This window comes from Crocuta crocuta, unplaced genomic scaffold, assembly GCF_008692635.1.
Source record: "Crocuta crocuta isolate KB4526 unplaced genomic scaffold, BGI_CrCroc_1.0 scaffold345, whole genome shotgun sequence".
NCBI classification, from domain to species: Eukaryota; Metazoa; Chordata; class Mammalia; order Carnivora; family Hyaenidae; genus Crocuta; species Crocuta crocuta.
The window spans coordinates 3700906-3725313 of record NW_027527574.1 but is presented as its reverse complement, the minus strand read 5'-3'; the positions used below and the strand labels follow the sequence as shown (position 1 = coordinate 3725313).

The 24408-nt window shown below is 32.4% G+C and overlaps 1 protein-coding gene across 6 annotated transcripts in view; it reads left to right on the top strand.

Moving 5' to 3' along the window:
- The window catches only part of LRBA (LPS responsive beige-like anchor protein), a 720310-nt gene that overhangs the window by 317142 nt on the left and 378760 nt on the right, over positions 1-24408 (top strand). For all 6 annotated transcript variants that reach the window (XM_077770789.1, XM_077770783.1, XM_077770775.1 and 3 more), the window contains one exon: positions 23703-23869. In XM_077770789.1, the coding sequence (XP_077626915.1) occupies positions 23703-23869 (167 nt within the window). The remainder of the gene's footprint in view (positions 1-23702; positions 23870-24408) is intronic.

Genomic DNA, 24408 nt, shown 5'->3' with positions numbered 1-24408 from the left:
TGTTCTTAAATGCATATTTCTTTAAAGTGTTTTATTTACACAAAATTTTCATATAAAATATTTTTACATGAAATTTTTTATATAAAGGTAATTTTACATCATTCTATAATGTGTGGATTAAAATAGTTATGTTCATCACCTACTTGAATGTTTAGTGTTTCAAATAATTTTAGTGTTATGCAGATTTTAATTTAAATTAAGAAACTCAGCATTTCTGATACTAATTTCTGATAGTATACCTTTTCTTTTTTATGTTTTTTTCCTTTTTGTTAAAAAAGCTGGCTTAGAATATAGATAGGAAATACATATTGTTGTAAGAACTATTATTTAAGTTATACTGTTAAAGGATGAAATAGTTGAAATTGCAGTTGAGATATCACAGTTAATAGCATCTGATAAATAGTATTCTTTTACTTGAACTCAAACTGTTAGAAATAACTATATAAAATTGAAACTTCAGGTAATTTACCAGTTTTACTATATGGAGATATAATTTTCTTTGTATTTAATTAATTAAGTCTTATTGTTTAAGTCATGGAAACCATTTCAGCTGACTTTGTAACATAACTGCAAACCATTAATTTGTCTCATGATTTCTTCCATCAAAGCATGAAGAAGTGAATTATTGAAAAGATAAAAATAAATTTGTTTGCTTTCTGTCAGAGTTCATATCCACAGCCAACCTTGATAGAAGAGCAGAATGATTTAGACAAGTTTGCTTTGGAGATTCATAACATATGCTTGCTGGACAGAATTGAGTTATCTCTGCTCTGGAGAGTAAGTTATTATAGCAGGAGCTGACAGAGATGAAGATAACTGAGGGAAATTCAATTACTTTTTAGTGTTTTCTTTCTAATAGGATTCTTAATGTGAAAAAGATCCTTAGATGATGCACCTCTGTTACTTGTGAGATCTGCCTTGATATCTGTTTTCAGAATACCATGAACTTTCAGTCCCAGGCCTTCAATAAGTATGAAATGCAGCTCACTGTTAAAGAGTAGTTTTGATTGAAACATCCTATTTTTACTTAATGTCTTTGGTGATCTTTATAATCATTGACTACCCTCTGTGGTGTCCTTTAACAAAGTGTATATTATTTTATATGATGTTAGTATTTAATATGTTTGGAGTCCCTCCCCCCGCCCCCCCCAGCTACCAATTGACCTTTTAGGGAGTATGTTGTAGCTTCCCAGAGTTGATATATTGATATCTTCCTGTCTAATTATCATAGTCTGAGATTTGACAACTTGTTTAAATGCTGTTAGAATTCTCAGGCTTTCATTTTCACTTTGCTCTCTCGTCCCCTTTTGCTTGAATGGTGTGTTTACTTTCTCACTCCCTGACACTTTTAGTGTCTTAGAACATGACTACTCTATTTTTCATCTCCAGTCTTAGAACAAATGTGTTAAAAATGTTCTTTTGCATATCATTAATGATCTAATTATGCTATCCACTGGCTCTTTTTCAATTTTCTTCTCTCTTACTCTCTGTATTGTCTAACATTGATGACCAACCTTTATATCTTCAAATTCTTTTGTTTGACTTTCCTTACCTGGTGCTTTTCTGATCATCAGCTTTTTACTTCTTCGTTTCCTTCCTTCCTTCCTTCCTTCCTTCCTTCCTTCCTTCCTTCCTTCCTTTCCTTCTTTCCTTCTTTCCTTCTTTCCTTCTTTCCTTCTTTCCTTCTTTCCTTCTTTCCTTCTTTCCAAAATGTTTTTATTTATTTTTGAGAGAGAGAGAGAGAGAGGGAGGTAGGGAGGGAATGAATTGGGGAGGGTCATAGAGGGAGACACAGAATCCAGGCTCCGTGCACCAGGTTCCAAGTTGTCAGCACAGAGCCTCACATGGGGCTCGAACCTGCCAACCTCGAGATCATGACCTGAGCTGAAGTTGGACACTTAACCAACTGAGCCACACAGGTGCTCCATCAGCATTTTACTTCTCATGGTTTTCCTTCAAGTTTCATTTTTCTATTTCTTATTCCTTTACAAGAATACCTCTTAGAAGTTTTAACTTTTGGTGCTCTTTTCACAATCTCATATAATGTCAGCATTATCTAAACCCTCTATAGAGAAGATATTATTTTTAAATTAAATTTTTTTTCTGTTTACTACCTTTTGTAAATAATTTAAAATGAAGAAAATTTTGAGAAGGCATAATGATAAATCCTTCTCTAACCACTGCCTCACCCTTAAGGAAACCATTGCTAGTTTCTTATGAATCCTCAGTTTCCCATGCACATGTATATAAATAGGAATATATGTACTTCTCACCTTTCCTTGTACAAATACTAACATATCTATAATGTTTTTTATTTTGAATTTTAAATTTAGTATTTTTGGAGCTCTTTTTCTTTCCTACAGCAACATATGTCTGTTTCCTAACAGAATGTGCTGTTAAACTTTTAGACTTCTGTTATTGTCATAGATTAGCCATAGTGGTTTATAGTTCCAGTTTTTATTTCTTCATGATGTTTTAACTTCTATTTTTGCTTTTTATGAGTGAGGTTGATTATTTTTTAGCCATGTCTCTCTTTTTCTAAGAACATACTGTTTGCCTATTCTGTTGGATTGTTTTCCTTTTTTTTATTGATTTGTAGAAGTACTATATATATTAAGGAATCATATCTCTATGTTGCAAATATTTTTGTCAATTTGTTGGCTTACATATGATGGATTGTTTTCTTGTCCTACAGAAGTTTTTAAAAAATGTTTCTGTTGTTGGATTTATGAATATTTTCTTTTATGACTTCTGAATATTTTGATTGGTAGTTGAAAAGGTCTACCATGCATAGATTAAAAAGGAATTTCTTCGTTTCTTTTAGTATTTCTACAGTTTTATTGTTTTACATTAAATATTTTATTTGTAATTTATCTTAGGATAAACTGTGATATGAATCTGAATTAATTTATTTTTTCAAGTCTATTTATTTATTTTGAGGGAGAGAGAATGAGATGGTAGCTGAGGAGGTGTAGAAAGAAGAGGGAGAGAGAATCCCAAGCAGGCTTCTTGCTGTCAGTGTGAACCCGATGTGGGGCTCGATCTCACACATCGTGAGATCATGACCTGAGCCAAAATCAAGAGTCAGATGTTTAACCAACTGAGCCACCCAGGTGCCTCTGACTTAATTTATTGTATATGACAACATAATTTTCCCTGTACCATCTACTATATAGTCCAAATTTTTTTCTGTTTTGAAATGTCACTGTTACCATATACCAAATGCCTGTATACTTTTAGCTCTCTATTCCTTCATGTGAGATCCTAGATTCTTTTAGATTTTAATAAGATGTTCTGTTCCTAGTCTAGTAGAAGCATAACAAAAAGGAGTAATTATGTTCTTTTGTATTGCTTATTAGATTTCCATAGTTCCCTCCCCCCCAGTTTTTGAGGTATGGTTGTCAAATAAATATGTATATATTAAGGTGCACAACAAACATGATGGTTTGATATATGTGTACACTGTGAAATGATTACTACATTTAAATAAATTAACACATACATCACCCCACATAGTTAACAGTTTTTGTGTGTGGTGAGAAAACATTTGAAGTTTACCATAAATTCTTATTAACTATAGTCATCATGCCATAGATTGGGTATCTCGAGCTTACTTATCTCATAACTTAAACTTTATAGTCTTTCATCAATCTTTTTCTTTTTCCCTCATCCCTTAGTCTTTGGTTACCACCATTCTGTTCCCTTACTGTGGGCTCAACTTCTGTTTTTAGATACAACATATAAATGAAATGCAGCATTTGTTACTGTGTGTCTGGCTTATTTCACTTAGCATAATATCCTTCGTATTCATCCATGTTGTTGTAAATGACAGGATTTACTTTTTATAAAGGCTCAGTAATATTCAGTTGTGTGTATGTGTGTGTGTGTGTGTGTGTGTGGTGTATGTGTGTGTCACAGTTTAACCATCTATCAATAGGTAGTATACTTAGAATATTTCCATCTTGACTTTTGAATAATGCTGCAGTAAAATGAGAGTACAGATATTTGTTAGATTTCGTGGCTTATTTCTTTTGAACGTAATAAGTGGGATTACTGGATCATAAAGTAGTTCTGTTTTTACTTTTGAATATCTTCTGGAATGTTTTCCATTGGGTGAATCAATTTACAGTTCACCAGCAGTGCACAAGGGTTCCCTTTTCTTCATATCCTCCCCAACACTTGGTATCTGTTGTCTTCTTGGTGATAGCCATTCTAACAGTATAAAGTGACATCTCATTGTGGTATTGATTTGAATTTTCCTGTTAATTAGTGGTGGTGAGCAAATAATACACGTGTTGACCATTTGTGTATATTCTTTGGAAGACTATGTATTTAGGTCCTTTGCCCATTTTAAAAATCAGGTTATTTTTCTGCTATTGAGTTGTATGAGTTCCATATATAGCTGGGGTATCAGTCTCGTATTGGGTATTTGGTTTGCAAGTATTTTCTTAAATTCTGTAGATGTCTCTCCATTTTGTTGATTGTTTTGTAGAAACTTTTTAGTTTGATGTGGTTTCACTTATTTGTTTTTGCTTTTCTTGCCTGTGCTTTTTGTGTTAAATATAAAAAAATATTGCCAACGTTAGGGTCAAAGAGCTTTTCCCCTATGTTTTCTTCAAGGAGTGTTATGCTTTCAGGTTTCACGTATAAATACTTCATTTTGAGTTGATTTTTATGTATGTGTAAGGTAAGAGTCCCAGTTTCACTCTTTTGCATGTGGATATTCACTTTATCAATGTTTTTGTCAGTAGCATGTAATGACACATAAAGTCAGTAAATTTAAATCCCTATAATTATTATTTACTGAACTTATAGTATGGTTGTTGTTATATAGATCTTGTACAGTGTTTAATTTTCAGACTTGCTTTTTGATTTAATAACTAAAAACCCTCTACATATCCTATGATCCACTCTTTTTTTTCCTAAAGAGTTGTTTAGTTTTTAGCTTTTATTTTATGAGACATAGGGTATTAATTTAAAATATTTAATTACATGTGAAATCTAAAACTAATGCTACAGTCTTCAGTGTATGATAGAAAACTCTGATTTGGGATCTGTCGGAGCTAGGATTCAGTTCTGGTTCTGCCACTAATTAACTATGTTGTATTGGACCAGATACTTAAATTCTTTGTAATATGAGGGTCCTTAAAGGTCATTAAATCTAACACCAAATCTGGTGCTTATAACTTATTTGGTCTAGCCCTTAGTTACTAGTATTAGTTATTAGATTATTAATCTTGAAATTATCCATTAACTTAATTAAAAATTTACAGTTAATCCTTGAACAACATGGGTTTGCTCTTTGTGGGTCCACTTAAATGTGGATTATTTTCAGTAAATGTAGTACAGCATAATTAATGTACTTATTTTCTGTATGGTTTTCTTTTCATTTTCTCTAGCTTGCTTTATTGTAAACCAATAGTTTGTAAAACATAAGATTTAAAATATGTGTTAATTGAGGGTTTCTATTATCAGTAACGCTTCTAGTCAAAAGTAGGCTATCAGTTGTTAAATTTAGGGGAAGTTAAAATTTATGTGTGGATTTTTGATTGCACAGGGGCTCAGCACCTCTAACCCATGTGTTGTTCCAGGGCCAGCTGAATTTATTTACTTGAATTATATTTGACATATTAGTGTCAGGTGTATGAAATAGTGATCGCCATGATAAGTGTACTTACCAATCAAAGTTATTACAGTATTATTGACTATATTCCCTGTGCTGTATTTTAGTTTCATGAATTATTTATTTTATAACTGGAAGTGTGTACTTCTTCATCCCCTTCACCACCCATCTTTTACCCATTCCCTTTCAGCAACCCCAGTTTGTTATCTCATACTCATAACCTTATGAGTATGTTTTGATTGTGTTCATTTGTTTTTTTTTTTTTTGAATTCCACATAAAATATAATTAAATGGTATTTGTGTTTTTCTGTCTGACTTATTTCACTTAGTATAATACCCTCAAGGTTCATCTGTGTTGTCACAGATAGCCATATTTCATTCTTTTCTTATGATTGATTAATATTCTACTGTGTGTGTGTGTGTGTGTGTGTGTGTGTGTGCATGTGTGTTCGCACATGCATGTATCATCTTTATCCATTTATCGATGAACACTTAGGTTGCTACTATTTCTTGATTATTATAAATAGTGCTACAAAAAATATATCTTTCAAATTAGTGTCTTTGCTTTCTTCAAGTAAATATCCAGATGTGGAATTACTAAATCATGTGGTGTTTGTATTTTTAATTTTTTCAGAAACCTTCATACTGTTCCCATCACAGTGTACATGGGTTACCTTTTTCTTCATATTCTCACCAACATTTGTATTTTTTTTTCTTTTTGATACTAGCCATTCTGACTGGTGTGAGATCTCATTGTGGTTTTGATTTACATTTTCCTAATGATTAATGATGTTGAGCATCTTTTTATGGGTCTTGTGGCTATCTGTATATGTTTGCTTTGGAAAAAAATGTCTATTCAGGTCCTCTGCCCAGTTATAAATTGAACTTTTTATTTTTGGGGGGTTAAGTTGTTTGGGTTATTTGTATATTTTGGATATTAACCCATTATTGGACATATCGTTTACAAATGTCCTCTCTCATTGAATAGGTTCCCCTTTTTGTTTTTTGCTGGTTCCTTCTCAGTGAAAAGCCTCTTATTTTGGTTTAGTCCAAATATACTTATTTTTGCTTTTTCTGAACTTACCTGAGGAGACAGATAAAAAAAAATACTAAGACTTATGCCCAAGAGTTTACTGCATATGTCTTATTTTAGGAGTTTTATGGCTTTGGTCTCACAGGTAGTTGGTCTTTATTTTATTTTCCTGTTTCGTGTAAGAAAGTGGTCTAGTTTAATTTTTTTTTTCATGTAGTTATCCAGTTTTCCCAAAATCGTTTATTGAAAAGACTTTCTTTTTTTCTGTTGTATATTCATGCCTCCTTCATCATAGATTAACTGTGTAAACATGGGTTCATTTTCTTGTCTCTCTGTTGTGTCTGATTGATCTATATTTCTGCTTTTGTGTTAGTACCATATAGTTTTGATTAGTATAGCTTTGCAGAATACTTTGAAATCTGGGATTGTGATCATTCTAGCTTTGATCCTTTCTTCTAAAGATGCCTGTGGCTATTCAGGGTCTTTTTTAGTTGTGTACAAATCTAAGTGTTTTTGTTCTAGTTCTGTGAAAAATGCTGTTAGTATTTTGATAAGGATTACATTGAATCTATAGATTCCTTTGCATAGTATGGAGATTTAACAATATTAATACTTCCAATCCATGAACATGGTATATCATTACATGTGTTTGTCTCATTTTTCCTTCACTTTTATAGAAGATTTGTGAAACTAAACCTTAAATCTGTGTTTTTCTGTTTATTTTGATCTTTTCTTACTGACTTGATAGATTTATTCCCATTTATATGTAAGATTGGGAGAATACAAAGTAAGTCTGATCTATTTAATAATTTAATTATAATCTTTATTTATTTTTTATTTCTTATGTTCTTGAATTGAATTCCACATTTTGTCTTTCATTTAGTGGTTGAAATGCAGTATAAATGAATACTGTGACACTGTTTTTTTCCCTAACTTTTAATGTATTGTTGTAATTATGAGACAATGTGGAGTATTTTTAATTCAGTCTCCTATTTATGCTTTCATATTTGTCATCTTTATTCTTCCTCTTTTAATTTTTATATTTCTTTTTTCTCCCCTTAAACTTTTTGCTTTCATTTGACTGTCTCATCTTAAAAAGTAAGTGTGAGACTGATGATCAAAGATAAAGATAACTTTATTGAATCTAAAAGTGATACTGGGGCGCCTGGGTGGCTCAGTCGGTTAAGCGTCCAACTTCGGCTCAAGTCATGATCTTGCTGTTCATGGGTTCGAGCTCTGCGTCAGGCTCTGTGCTGACAGCTAGCTCAGAGCCTGGGACTTGCTTCAGATTCTGTGTCTCCACCTCTCTATTACCCTCCCCTGCTCATGCTCTCTCTCTCTCTCAGAAATAAGTTAAACATTAATTTTTTTTCTAAAAATTATATCATTCACTTTCCTGTGATGATTCTGCATTGGTGATTAATGCACCATATTGTCTTGCCACATTTCTTTTTTGATGTACATTTTATATGATTAAATTTTTTCACTTTGTGAAGAGTTGGTTGATTAGTATATCTTGAGTCATCATAANATTCATCAAGGGGACAGGAACAGGAACAGGGAAATGGTAAACTTGACAATTAAGTGTAGCTTTTGTAATTATTATTTTATTTACCTTAGATAAAAATTTTGGTAATTGTGAAAATGATAAAATACTAGTGTAATTAACTAAGGGAATATTCTAGTCCTTTTAAATGTCTGAATCACTATATTGTTTCACCTAGCTGATAAGACCATAGTGCTGACTTTCCACTGAGATAACTTAGTGCCTTAATCTTGGCTCTGTCATTTACTAGCTATGTGAGCTAAGGCACCATTACCTCATCTTAAAATCAAGATAACAGTGGTGCCTGCCTATAGTAATTTTGTGACAAGTACGTGGGATTTGATAAACATAAAGTGCCTATTACTATTAAGTGTTCAACAACACAGCTGGTGTTGTCAGTATCAAAGGGAGTGCTTCTTTCTTTCTTTCTTTCTTTCTTTCTTTCTTTCTTTCTTTCTTTCTTTCTTTCGGATCTAGCATTCTTTATTTAATTTCTTTGTGTTAGTTATAACTTTTTAACTTTAAGTTTTCATTTACATTTGTCAAAATGACAAAACGAAGGAACTTACCCCAAAAGAAAGAAAAAGAAGAAATGTCTGCCAGGGATTAATCAACACAGATACAAGCAAGATTTCTGGGAGTGCATTTTTCTATTCTAGGTAATCTCTGGAATATCCAAGAAATGCTTACACATCCCACAGTTAATCTGGAACTCTCACCTCTGCCATAGGGCCTTGATCCAGACTACATCTGTGTTAGAGTCTTGATGGTTACCTCTTATAATCATACAAGTGGCTTTTATAGGAGTGGCTGTTGTTTCTTTTTCCTTGGTCAGTATAACATAGATTTTTTTTTTCCTTTTCTCATTTATAGGTTTAGCAATGATAGGAGGGTGTCACAGTGCAGAAAAAAACAACAACTCAGTAGTGGATATTGTATCTTCTGGAATTCTGCCTAGAACGTTTTCTCTTGACCTTTCTTGATCTATTTTTCTAGACTTGTCCCTTTGCCATTTTGCAAGGGGCTAATTCAACCCTTCCACATAGAAAGCTCCAGATCATATTCCTTCTTCTTACAGTACAGGCACATCTGCCTCCATTCTTGGAGGGAAGAGAATATTGGTAGTTCTTCATTCTAAGATTCTCTTTTCTTTCTTTAGGTTGATTGACAATGTGACTATCATATTCCTTAAGGGAAATTCCCTCCCAGGTTTACCATATATGTTCTGTTATGTGCCCTTTACCTAAACTACACAATCCTATTTCTTAGTGTATTTCCAGAGTCTCATGTATTCAGTCTGGAACATACTATTTTTAGAGATCTTTCCAACATGTGATTTAACATGTCTCACTTTATATTTCAGCTTCTTGATAAGGGCCAGATTGAATAGCTGGGCTCACAACATTTTCTGCTCTCAGTTTTCTTTCTTTCTTTCTTTCTTTCTTTCTTTCTTTCTTTCTTTCTTTCTTTCTTTCTTTCTTTCTTTCTTTCTTTCTTTCTTTCTTTCTTTCTTTCCTTTTTGATTCTACTGTTTATTATTTATTTGTTTATTTTTTTCTATTTGTTTATTTTTATTTTTTAAATTGAAATCCAAGTTGGTTAACATATAGTGTAATAGAATTTAGTGATTCAGGAATAGAATTTAGTGATTCATTACTTACATATAACACCCAGTGCTCATTTTAACAAGTATCCTCCAACAAGTATCCCACACCCATTTAGCCCATCCCCTCACCCATCACCCTACCAACAACCCTCAGTTTGTTTTCTGTATTTAAGAGTCTCTTATGGTTTGCCTCTCTCTCTATTTTTATATTATGTTTGTTTCCCTTCTCTTATGTTCATCTGTTTTGTACCTTAAATTCCACATGTGAGTGAAATCATGTGATACTTGTCTTTCTCTGACTGACTTATTTCACTTAGCATAATACACTCTGGTTCTATCCACATTGTTGCAGATGGCAAGATTTCATTCTTTTTGATCACTGAGTAATATTCCATAGTGTGTGTGTATCTTCTTTATCCATTCATCAGTCAGTGGACATTTAGGCTCTTTCCATACTTTGCCTATTGTCGATAGCATTGCTATAAATATTGGGGTGCATGTGCCCCTTTGAATCAGCATTCCTGTATCTTTTGGATCCATACCTATTAGTGCAATTGCTAGGTCATAGAGTGATTCTATTTTTAATTTTTTTGCTGCTTTCAGTTTCCTGTGGGAAAGTTTTGTTGAGACTGTATACATACCAATACAGGGCATATGTATACACACATATTTTTTTAAAAATCATACATTTTAGAGTCATTTGTGAAACTAAAAGTACTGTTATTGTTGGGGCAAAGGAAGGCCACTTTCAGCCAAATTTTCTGCTTTGGGTTGAAGACTGTAAGTGATCCTTCTCTAGCTTTAAGAAACAGAGCTGTGTTGGTGGGCACGCCACAAAAGGTGGGAAACTAGAAAAAACAAAGGAGTTCAGCATAGATAAAATTGAACTCATACCTGTGAGCAGCACTGATCAAATTAAATCCAAAATGAAAAATTTTTTCTTTGTATCTTCCAGTATATTCTAATCTTTGAAAATATATTCTTGATTGAAGACTAAACTTCATAATGCTACTCAAAAATCTCTTCTAAGAAAAGATCTAAATAGATTTTTTATACATCTATCTAGTCTTTGTTTAAACTTTTAATTTATCATATGTCCTGGTTGTCTTAATAGTTGACCAAATTATGTATTAGTATAAAAATTGGCCTTTTCCTAGTGAATTTTAAAATAAAGTAATCTAAATTAAAATCTTCATAGTGTATTTCTTACATTTATCACTTAAAAATTGCTCATATGAAATTAAAATTTTGTCTTCTGTTATTTCTGGTTTATTACTATGCAAAGTAAAGTTCTGAATATAAGAACATGATAGTACTTGAGTTGATAAAATAGATCCCTTCTATTTATCTATTAGACTAGTCCTGCTTAAATGTGGTATACTGAGAAAATTGTTTATAACAAGTCCACAAAGAGATAAGTACAGAAATTAAATAAGTATTTACTAACTTTTATAGCTTAAATGTCTTGCAATGTCAGAATATTTTTAAAACATATTTTTAAAAAAATAGTAAAGACAAGAACTGGGTCTTTATTATAGATAATTTGAGAACAGTACCTAAAAGCCAGTTCATATTCATATTTGAATTAGTCTATTAGCCGTACATTTGAATATGAATTAAAGGACTTCTATCAATATAACAGTATTCAGCTGATATAAATATAGTTAACTATATGTTAAATGATTTATTTAAACCTTTGAGAAATAATTTTCTTTTGAAAGAAACAGGTAAAAACTTACAGGCATCCGAGGTCTTTTAGGGTACCTAGACCTAATTCAAACATGGGAGTGGGGATATGTCCCCTACGCCTGCTCAATACCAAGCAATTCTCAGATATGAGGGTGTCTAAGAACTCAACTGAGATCTGACATGACACTATGTATCCAGAAATGAGCATCACATTCCACAGATTAAGGGTTCATTTATACAAAATTGCTTCTCACTTTCCACTTCAGATGGTTAGCCCCAGGCTGTTACCTGGGCTTCTGACTAACTGGCTACATATTGGAGGCTCTAAATTCTTCCTTTTTAGTTTTGATTAATCTGCTGTATCTGTAAACACGTGTATTTTCCAGATTATTAAAGGATATGATAAGGGGTATGAATCAACAGCCAGATGAAGAGGTACATAGAGTGAGCTCCGGAACAAAGGAGCTTTGGTCCTTGTGGAGGTTAGGGCTTGACTTGATGACATAGGGAAACCATCTGGTTCCCCAAGCCAGAAGCTCTCCAAAAGAGACCAAAAAATGTGTCCTTTTGGATTTTTATGGAGGATTCATATTATAGTCATGTTTGACTAAGTTATTGGCCATTGACTGATTTAACCTCTGTTCCCTCTCCATTTCCAGGAAGTCAGAGGAGTGGTGGGAACAGAAAATTACCAACACGTTAACCATATGGTTGGTTTTATTGAGAATCACTCTGCACCCTTGGGTGTCTAGTAGTTACCTCATTAATATAACAAAAGACACTTTCATAACTCTCAACACTTAAGAAATTCCAGGGATTTTGAGAGCTGTAAGCCAGAAACTATGGATAAAGACCAATTATATATTGTGACCATTTGAATGACCAGATATCCATGTCTTATAGATCACAGTATTGGACAAGGAAAATATAAGTGGGTGTCGGGAGATTTAAGAAGAGAGGATTGTGTTAATTACATGTCTTATTCTGTTACTCTTTTTAAAGAGGTGTTTATGTGAGCTTTTATTTTTTTTTTTGCCTTTTTATTTTGTTTTATTTTATTTTTTCTATCTTAAACACGCCCTTCCTTCTTGGTGAACAGTTACATAGGCTTTAAGTTCTGTTTGAAACTCTCTCAGATTCTGAATAGTTCTTTATTGCTCCTCCCAAATACACCATATATACCTCTTTTAGAAGTTTTCTCATATTATATTTATTTTTAACCCCCTGTTTCTCAGCTACACTGAGATGGTGGAAGAAAGGGACTGTTTGCTGTGAAATTTGTTCACTTCATGACTAAGCCTACAATAAATGTTAGGTATTATTTACTATATGCCTGGAAAATTCTAATTGTTTCATGTATATTCTTATTTGATCCTTCCTAAAAACATATTATGTTATACCCTTTTTTTAATATGAAGAAACTGAGGCACAGAGGTTTAAATAATTTGCCAAAGGATTACTGTGTCAGATCTAAGATTTAAATTTAAGTCATTTGGCTCTATATTCTATTCTAAACCACAGTGTGAATTACGGTTTTTACAAGAATGAATCATATTGTCATTTTGGTTTTATGCTTGTTCATAAAATATTTAAAATTGAAATTTAAATGAAAATCTTACCTATTTGTAGTAGTTTATGTATTTGAAAGTATTAGCCTAATACAAGTAAGAAAGTCTAGTTTTGTATGCTTAAAAAAATCTAGTTTGGTAGTTATGTTGAGTTAAAAGATGATAGGATTTGCTTAAGGTCATCTAGCTCTTGTGCAAATTAGCTAAAAGAAAAGCTAAGACATTGAAATTTCTTGATTTTCTCCATGTTTGTGTGTGTGAGTGTGTGTATATGTATGTGTGTATAATTACATACTCTTTTGTAACGATATATTTCTCTCTCATTATGACTTTTAAAAACACAGTTACTTAAGTTTACCCTGTCTGTTTAAATTCCAAATTAATTTTATTGATTACAGGTAGTAATCACATTTTACTTTATTTACTTGTATATGTTGTCTGCAGGCTTTATATGAAATCAGTTTGTCTAAGTTAATATTCAGCATAAGGAAAGTTGCAGTAAAGTTACAAATATTGTGTTAAAGCATTTTAAAATAAGTTTATTATCAATATCTAAAGTAAAAAACCTTTATTAATCTTCAAATTATTTAAAATAATTGTTTGAAGACTACAATTTGTGGAGATAAGAACTTAACACATTTTGTCCATTCCATTAAAACAATAAGAAATAGAAGAGATACTTTGATAAGTGTTCTGCCTGTTTTAACCTTGAATGCTATTATTGGGGAGATGATGCTATATCTGTTTCATTGGCTTAGGCTTTTTCATGCTGTGAGAAATCAATACTTTGAGGCGTTGGATGACAGAGGAATCACTTCAGAATTAAAGGGGGCTGTCACACATTGTCATTGGTTGACTTTCGTTTGTTGTTGAGGTTGTTAAGCTTTCATTTTTTAAGTCTTTTTCAGGAGTCTTTGTAAGATTCTGTGGTTAACTTTTTTTTTAACTACTAGACTTTAAATATGAGTTAAAGATCAAGTACAAAGACATTCGAAAGTCAAATATTGAAAAGCCTCTTTACTTGTCCCTAAGGTGATTTTCCTTTTAAATGCTTTCCCATGAGATAAGTAATTTATAGTGTAAGAGATTTTGAGACAAATTGGGAACTAAGGTAGTGCACATAAAGGTGTTTACCAGAAGGTATGTTTAGTTAACTAAAAATGTAATAATTTATGTGTAGCTGAAAGAAAGAAGGTAGAACTATATCTTCTAAGATGGAATGACTTATAGTTTGATTCCAGTTATATGAGAACTATATATTACTATTAATAGTGATTACCCTTGTAGAAAACAACTAGCCAGCTAGGGAGGAGACTTCCAATATACTTTAATTGCTTATTTAATATTAAAGGCATATATAATATTTTTAAGATTTTAGCCTGGAACTTTTTAACTGGGATTTATTTTTTATTTCATGATAATATACAGACTTAATAAAAAATGTGCTTAATAATCTGTTTTTCATAAAATGTACTGAAACTTAACTCTAGAAACAGTGTGCACTTAACATTATTAATTTAATAATTTCTTTTCTTGATAATGAAAGAAAGTGCTTGGGAGAAGCCCTTTATGTGTGTCTATCCAGTCACAATCCCTTTTTGTCTCATTAGGCTAAATATTGTTCTAATTTTATGAAATGATTTATTTGCTTTTGTTTTTACTTTCAACACTTAAGTATATGTCTTTTAGTATTTTTTAAATTTCTTCAGCAGTTTTTGAACTTTATATTATTGGAATCATGAAGCATGTGTTTTGATCTCGTATTATTCAACATTTTTGTGAAATCGAAAGTTACATTTTCCTATTTCATTTTCAGTGCTGTATGGTATACCATTACATGAATAGATGATTAGTTTTTCATAATCCCTTCTATTCTTTGTAATTAGATTGTTTCCAGTTTGTAACTATTATTATAGTATTGATAGTTTTACAAGTCTTTTGTTATACATGCTTATGCATTTCTGTAGGCTAGACTTACTTGACTGTAAAGTATTTATGGTTTCAATTTTAATAGGTATTGCCATAGCGTCTTGCAAAGTGTGTATCACTCCCAGTCAGTGCATAGCTTTTCCCATACTCCACATTGTCATCAAAAATCATCAGTGCTTTTTAACTTAGTATTCTAGTAGTTGTATTGTGGTAACCTTGTTGTTTTTTATTTGGATTTCATTTACAAATGAAACTGTATCTCCTTTCTCCTGCTTGTTACGTATATATATTGAAAAATGTTTTTGCAGTACCTGTTTGTGTCTTACCCAGTTTCTTATTGGTTATCTGTGTTTTCTTTATTGATTTATAGAGAGTATTTACCTATTTGATATATGAGTAATTTTTTTTTTTTTGATATATTTGAACTACTTTCTTCCCTGTCAATAACCTATTCACTTTTTTAAAACTTGGGAAATAAACTGTATTGAATTACAGTTTATACAGATAATAAAACACATCCATTTTAGGTATATAATGAGTTTTGACTAGTGCATACACTTGTGGAACTGTCATAGTCAAGTAATGGAAAGTTTCTGTCATCTCTGAGAATTCCCCTATGATTCATTTTGGTCAGTTCCCCATCACAGATATACACCTAACCCCTGGCAACTGCTCATCTGGATTTTGTTATTGTAGATAGTTTTGCATACTATACAACTTCATATAAATGGAATTATATAGTAGGTACTCTAATGTCTGGATTCTTTTGGTCAACATGCATTTTTGATATTCATCCACATTATTATGCATATCACTCATTTGTTTCTTTTTATTATTGAGTAATATTACTTTATACATTCAGGTTTTGGTGGATATTGGGTACCTCTAGCGTTTGGCTTTTATGAAATATACTATGGGCATTTTCATGCAATATAGTTTTGTGTAAATGTGTTCATACTTATTTTGAGGAAATACCTAGGAGTGGAATTGCTAGGTGCTGTTATAAGTATATTTTTAAACGAAACTGCCTGTTTTCTAAAGTAGTTGTAGATTTTATAGTCTAACCTACTAGATAGGTATGAGAGTTCCATTGGCTCCATAGCTCCTTGCCAATATTTGATATTGTCAATCTTTTAAATTTTAGCCCTTCTATTGGATATATAGTGATAGCTTATTTTGGTTTTTATTTGAATTTCCCAGTTGACTAAGCATCTTCTCATGACTTAGTCATTTGTATATCTTTTGTGAGGTGTCTGTTCAAATCCTTTGCCCATTATCTTATTTTTTCTCCCAATTTGTGGCTTATCTTTTCATTTTCTAAATAGTATCTTTTAAAGAGAAGATTTTACAAATTTTGGTAAAGTTTAATATATTCGTTTATTTACAGTTATGATTTTCTTTTATAGTTTTATGTCTAAAATTTTCACTGTAAATATTTTCTGCCTACCCCAGATTCATAAGATTTTCTGCTATGTTTTCTTCTAGAAGTGTTATAATTTTTGTATCTAGATCTTTGATTCATTTTGAATTAAACATCTTGTTTATGGTATGAAGGGAAGACAACTTTTATTTCTTTTTTTCTTTCGTGTGAGTGGCCATATGTTTTAGTACCAGTTGTTGAAAAGATATTCTTTCTTATTTTAATAACCTAAACTCTCTTGATTTCAAATTTTATAGCATTATTCAAATAGTGTAAATTCTGCAGTTTTCTTTTTCTTATGTAAACAGTTTTGTTATTGTTGTCTTTTGTTCATATATTTTCTTTTTTAATGTTTATTTATTTTGAGAAAGAGAGAGTGAGCATGCATGTGTGAACAGTGGAGGGGCAGAAAAAATGAGAGAAAGAAACTCAAGCAGGCTCTAAGGTGTCAGCCTAGAGCCTGATGCAGGGCTCCATCTTAGGAACTCTGATATCATGACCTGAGCTGAAATCAAGATTCAGACACTCAAACAACTGAGCCACCCAGGCACCCTGCTCATATGTTTTAGAATCAGCTTGTCAATAACCATAAGAAAGGCTGCTAAATTTTTAATTAAGATTGTGTTGAATCTGTAAAATCAATTTGAAGAGAGTAGGTATTTTGACAATATGAAGTTTTAAAATCTGTAAACATTGTCTGTTTTTCCACTTAGTTTTCTTTAAGTTCTATTAGCAGTGTTTTATAGTTTTCATTGTATAGTTTTGTGTATTTTTAAATTTATTATATAATTTAATGCTTTTGTAATGGGATTATTTTCATTTTCCAGTTGGTTATTGACAGTATATAGACCTTATGTATTAATATGTTGACTTTGTATCTAAGAAGCTTGTCAGCTTTACTTAAAGTTTTTTTTTTCCAGAACCTTTAGGATTAATACATATGTGAACATATCTAGAAATAAATGCTGTATTACTCCTTTTTCAAACTGTCTTTTATTTCTTCTTTTTACCTGTCATTTGAACTGGATTGAACCCTGTTAACAATATTGAATGGAAGGCATGAGAGAGAGGACATACCTGTTTTATCCCCAGTTTTAGTTGAATGATATTCATAAATGTGCTTCCTAAGGTTTAGAATCTCTTTCTATTCCTTGTTTGTAGACTGTCTTTTTTTTTTTTAAATCATGAAATGGTTCTGAATGTTGTAAAATGCTTTAAAAAAACTATTGAGGTGATACGTTTTTACTCTTTTTGTGTTATATGGTAACTTATACTGATTGATATTCAGATATTAAATCAATCTTGCATTCCATGGTTAAAGTCTTCATCATGGTGTATAAACTTAATTTTATATATAGCTGAATGCTATTTTTTTATGGATTTTGTGTTTATTTACACAAATTAGATTAGCTTGTTTTTGTTTTTGTTTTTGTTTTTGTTTAAATTTTATTTCTAGGAGAGACAGAGAGAAACAGCGTGAGCAGGGGAGGGTCAGAGAGAGAGGGAGACACAGACTCTGAAATAGGCTCCAGGCTCTGAGCTGGCAGTCAGCACAGAGCCCGACGCGGGGCTCGAACCCACGAACCGCGAAATCATGACCCAAGCGAAAGTCGGACACTTAACCGACTAAGCCACCCAGGCGCCCCTGTTTTTGTTTTCTATTCCTGTAATGTAAAGTTAATCACAGTATACTCTTTAATTCATATCAAAGAGTTTCAGGTTTGTATTATTTCTTCCTTAAATATTTAATATTTTATCACATAACATTTAAAGCTATACATTGTCATTTAAAGCTATAAATTCTGCCTCTTCTAATTGCCACAAATTCCTGTTTTTCTTTGTGATTTTATCATTGATCTGTAAGTTATTTTGAATTGATCTATTTAATTTTTAATTATTTTGGAATTTTTTAGGTTTTTTTTTCCCCCTCTGTATATTCTGCTAAAGAATCAAAAGGACCTCTGCCTGCAGTTCTCTTTCTCTCTGAATAACTTCCTCTTCGGTAGTAGTTTATCCTTCACATTTCTATCTTACCTTCTCATTAGACGCCTTTAATCTTGTTTCACATATAAAAGCTATAGGAGAGATAGATTTCCTAACTCTTGAAAATGTCTTAAAAGATAGACATTTGGGAAATAGCAGAAAATCCAAGTGTATCTGGCATGTAGGATCCATAGGCAGGCATGTTGAAAGGTAATATACCACATTGATGAATTACTGAAGGCCACAAGTCCTTGCTAGTAAAATTTGGTCCTAATTGTTCATTATTTTAGACAGTCATGTACTTTTTAAAGAGTAGGGTATATTATCTGTGCAAAACTAAAATAAATTCTTCCCGAGGTAATTCTGGGACTGTTTGTAAGAGAGCAATTAAAAGATTATTTCAAGAACTGCATTGTGAACTTACTAAGATCTGTCTTAAGGCAGTGGTAAGAGTGATAAGTGGTAGGGGCGCCTGGTAGCTCAGTTGGTTAAGCGTATGACTTCGGCTCAGGTCATGATCTCATGGTTCTTGGGTTCAAGCCCTGCGTCGGGCTCTGTGCTAACTGCTAGCTCAGAACCTGGAGCCTGCTTTGGAGTCTGTGTCTCCTGCTCATGCTGTCTCTCTCTCTCTCTCTCTCAAAAATAAATAAAACATTAAAAAAACAAACAAAAGAGTGTTAAATGGTAAGAAGTAAATGAGTTTTGCTGAAATGGAATGAGGAGACGTGAAGAGAGGAAAATTGAGAAGTCACAGAAGAGGAAGTATAGTAGTATGTTTGGGATAAAGATGGCAATTGCAGTTTTGTACACTTTGAATTTTAGGTGCTTATTAGATAATTTCCTACAGATAGAAATGTGGGCTCAGAGTTCAGGAAAACAGCTCGGGCAGATGTGAAAAATTTGAAAGGTATATGTATGATGATAATAGGAGATGATGTGGGAGTGACTGACATTGCCAAAGGACATTTGGCAAAGCCTTAAGGAAATGCCAGCATTTCATAATGAGTAATACTAAGGGAAAAAGATTAACCATCAAGAAGGAAGTGATGATAGGAGGATACTAGAAGAATCTGCTTCATTTTAAGTTCATTGCTGTCTGAGCTTTCATGCAAAGGACAGATAGTTAAGTTAGGTAGAGATGTAGCCTCTGGAAGGAAAGACCAAATGTGATATTGTTTTTATGTTTTCATTTACATTTACAGAGCTGGACTAGTCGCTTGAATTATAAATGGCCAGTAAATTGTTTCTGTCTTCAGTTATTTTCCCTACAAGTAAATGAATTTCTTGTAAGAAGTAGGTTTTATTTCTTACATTCATTTATTCTACAGTAATAATTCTTATATTTCCTTAGCAATAATCAAATATATTTGAACTGTCAGTTTTTAAGGTGCTTACTTCTTTCCTTTTTAGATTCAGATATTTTTGTGGTCACTGTTGTGATGTCATATTGCCCAGTTTATGAGTTACTTAAAATAGGAAAACTGAAAAGTTGATGTAAAGTAAACCTGAGTGAAAGTATTAGATTTGGCTCTTGATTTTATTGACAAGTGAGTAGGGTTTTTTGGGGTACCTCCAGTCGGTCTTCAACCACAAGCACATATTCACAAATATATACTCCAGCCATAAGTAATATGTATTTGATCTTGAAGTAAATATTCCTCATCTGTTCTTCACTTTGAATGGTACGTCATACAAAGAATATGTTATTGGTTTTTAATAAGAACGTGTTCAAATTACATTTTAAAGATATTTTTAAAAAATAGTTACAAGTTTATTATATCTTTACAAAACATTCTTGTTTGGTTTCCTTTTATCATGTTTTAAGGTCAGAATGTGACTCTAATGTTCCACAATGAGACAGAGATTGATAATCGGGAAAGAATAGCCCTTTAATGTGATTTATATCTATAGATTTTATGTCAGATATGAAAAGTTGCTGTTTAAATTGTAAAGGAGGATCCATTAAAGAACACTTTAAGCCATTTTACTATTTAGCTTACCTTAGACTCTTGTGTTTATAATTATGCTTTTTCAAGAACAGGCAAATAACTTACCAAATATTTGCAAAGTAAATTTGCTAGTTAAATTATTCTAATATTACTAAAAGAAAAAATAAGCTATTCAGTAATTTTTTTTTTTTTTTACTATTTTGGTACTGTTTAATATCACTATATATGGTGTTGAGGGGGTGTATTAAAGCCAATAGTTTTCTACTTTTCATCATTAATTTCCTCTTATCAGGTGAGGTTAGGCAAGGCAGTTTATGGATATAGTATTAAATATTGAAGATATAAAAATTCTTCAAATGTTTACCATTTTGTCCTTTTGATTTTAGTGTATGGTTGACTTAGATATGAAGTAACCTATAGTGTGCTGCCTGGTTCTTGAATGAATCTCAGAAAATAACACATAGCAGTTAATGTTTTGTTACAATGGAATAATTCCCTTGTTGTCTTCACTTACACTCCTGCTCCTTCAAGTATTTCATAATCATATTTTTTTTATTTGCTCAAATCATATTTTTGACAAACTGGACTATCCTGTGGTTTCTTTCACTCTGTCTTTTTTTTGGTATGTGGAATATGTTTTTTTCCCTTAATTTCTTATAAATTATTCTAGTTCCTAACATGATTTATTTTCTCCACATCAGTATTTAAATAAAATAAATAATTTGCTTTTACCAGTGTACAGGCACTAACAAATCTTCTAGTTTTCCAATTCTTAGAGCTAAAATAATCCCTTCATTCTGCAGGTGAGGACAGTTAGATCTGAAGAAGCAAAACAAATTAGTTACCCAAGACTGATAGGAGATATTACCAAGGATGATAATTTAATCTGGCTTTTATCTTGCTTTTCAGTTTCGTATATGTGTATGTGTATAATACATAGTCATTTATCTTAAACTCTCCCATTTTCTCTCTTCCTTCATGGCAGTTTAGATGTGCCTCTAATTATTTTCTGTATATGTTATTATTAAATATGATTTTTAAAGCATCTTGGTGGCTCAGTTGGATGAGCATCTAACTCTTGATTTCAACTCAGTTCATGATCACAGGTTGTAGGATTGAGCCCCATGTCGGGCTCCACACTGAGCATGGAGCCTGCTTAAGATTCTCTCTCCCTTTCTCTGCTCCTCTCCCCTGCTCATGCACATTCTCTCTCTCTTAAAAAGTAAATACATGAAAATTTAAAAAAAAATTAAATCAGTTTTTAGCTTTAGTAATTTAATGTCAATAATAAACTCTTATTACTACTTTCCTCCTACCAACCTGAAGGGAATTGGGATTCTCCCAGGCAAAGGCTATTAAGATAATGCAACTTTTGGTCCCTAGTGGCTAGTGCTTTTCACAGACTAAGAAATATTTAATTCCTTAGTCATATACATAAACACCCTATCAGGTTTTTTTTTGATGTTATGAACAGAAAACCTAATTCATACTGGCCAGTGAGTAAAGAGGATCTTATAGGTTCTCATAAAAGGTCTAAAAGAAAAAGTCTCTTTGGAATAAGCTCTATACTTCTCTAGTTCTCATAGCTCAACTCATTTTGGGTTTTGACTGTATCATCAGGCTAGCCTTCTTCATGCTGTGGAGAGAGCTTTCAGTACTCATGGAATTAACACACTCCCTCTTTTACACCCTAACAAGAAGGAATAGGATATCCAACAAAATTTTTGACCTTCTTAATGCATCAGTTAGGTTAAGTGCCTTTCCCTGGGCTGGTTTGTCATTGTGGGTGTGATGATTACTCAAACTGGTTTAGGACAGTTAGTGCCCTCTCTTTTTACTGGGGCAGTGCAGAGGGTAGTGTGTAGCAACAATCTATTTGAACTGGAATATAGTAGGAAAGGCAGGAAATCACAATGTTATGTCACATACATAAGCCAGTAATATGTGTTCCAACATCAAATTTTTATAACTTCTTATTTGTTATGTATTACAATGTGCTTGAAGATGTGAACTTGCATTTGGAAGTTAAGAGGAGAAGCCCACTAGGCTGTGTAAATAGAATTAAAGATCAAGTTTACGTTAATCTTTGTTTTCCTTTTTTTAGCAATTTATTAACTAGGCCTTATAATAATGACTCCAGAAGAATCTGAATTTCAGAAAAAAAGAAATAATATCTTGAAACCTAGTGATTATACTGTATCTGGTTATTGCTAAAGAATCCTAACAGATTTTGGTAAAATTGATAATATCAAAGATAGTACTTTTCAAACTTTAATCTATAAATTACCCTGAGTTCTTATTAAAGTTTAGATTCTGATTTTGTAGGTGTGGCGTATGGCTATAATTCTGCATTTTTAAAAAGTTCCTGGGTGATTACACTACTGCTGATTCATTTTGCATAGCTACACTTTAAAAGAGCAAGCTTTTGTCATCTTGTAAGGTTGCTAAGAATTAGCTCGGTTTACTGTTGCATGCCACCATTGCCTCTTTTCTGGACCTTTTTAGGGCCTCATGATTAGTCTCTTCTAAACTTCTCTTGTCCTACTATAATCCATTCTTTCTTTATTTTAAAATTTTTATTTATTTATTTGGGTGGGGGGAGAGAGAGAGAGCACATGTGTGCACACAAGTAGGGGAGGGACAGAGAGAGAGGGAGACACAGAATCTGAAGCAGGCTCCAGGCTCAGAGCTGTTACCGCAGAGCCCGGCGTGGGGCTTGTACTCAGGAACTGTGAGATCAGACCTGAGCCAAAGTCAGACACTTAACTGACTGAGCCACCCAGGAACCCCTATAATCTATTCTTTAAATAGAGCTATAGAGATCATTTTATATATTTATATAGATATAGGTATCTATATCTATATATAGAATCCCACATCACTCTCCAGCTTAAAAATTTCCTCTGATATCCAATTGCATTAAATTAAAATTTAAACTCCTTAGTGTAGTGACTCAGTACTAAATGGTACTAAACTCTGCCTACTTCTCCAAACTCATTTTTACCCTTCTTCCTCTGAGTTACTTTGCCTAGAGTGCCTTTCAGCCCCACTCTTGCTACTTACTTGTAATGTGGATCCCTGCATCTTCTCATGGTGGGCTTCTTCCAGGTATTTAGGTCTGCTTCAAAACTACTTCTAAGTGTATCTCATGAATGACTTCAGAGAAATGAATTCTTGGGGGATTGTTGTACTGAGGTAGTAGATCACTAAATCTCAGTTCGGCTAATGAGGGATATGAAAGTAATTTTAAAGTTTTGGTTGGTTCAATTCACGTTAAAAGTTATTTTATGGTGTGTTGTAAGTTTTTTTTCCATGTTTTTATAGTATTAATAGATGTTCATTTTTTCCTATCCAAGTCACTGTGTGCCCAGTATTCTGCAGACAAACGAGAAGATGAGAAGATGTGTGATCATTTGATAAGAGCAGCTAAATATCGAGACCATGTGACAGCAACTCAGCTAATCCAGAAAATTATCAACATTCTCACAGACAAGCATGGAGCCTGGGGAAATTCTGCAGTGAGGTAAAGGGATACCTTTAGGATTTGGCCACTGATTTTCTACAGAGGGCCTAGGTTTAGATAAATAACTTTGGATCTGATCAAGGCCAGATGACGAGAGTAATTTAATTTTGTATTTTATCATCTGTGAATGAGGAGTAGAAGAAAAAGATAGGAAAAAATCAGTATGGGTACAGTTAAGGATCTTTATAGATATTTTAGTTCCCTCTACTGCTTCTAAAAGAACATTTATTAATATACTTACTCTTTTTGAAGTTAACTTTTAAGGAAATAGTAAATGTAAACATTTTGTTAGCTTTACTTCTATCTTAATTTGCAAAAATACAATATTTTAAGAAACTATTCCCTATTTTACATTTTCGAGTTTATAAACACAAATTTGAAAATATCAGTATGTGTTCTTTTGAACTACCTTTAAAATTTTAAAACTATGATAATAAAAGCAATTAAATGCCTACTTTAAAATTTTATTCACTAGATCTTCCTCCTTTTTAGATTCTCATAGTAAACATGCTGTATTTTATTTTAAATTTCCAGAAACA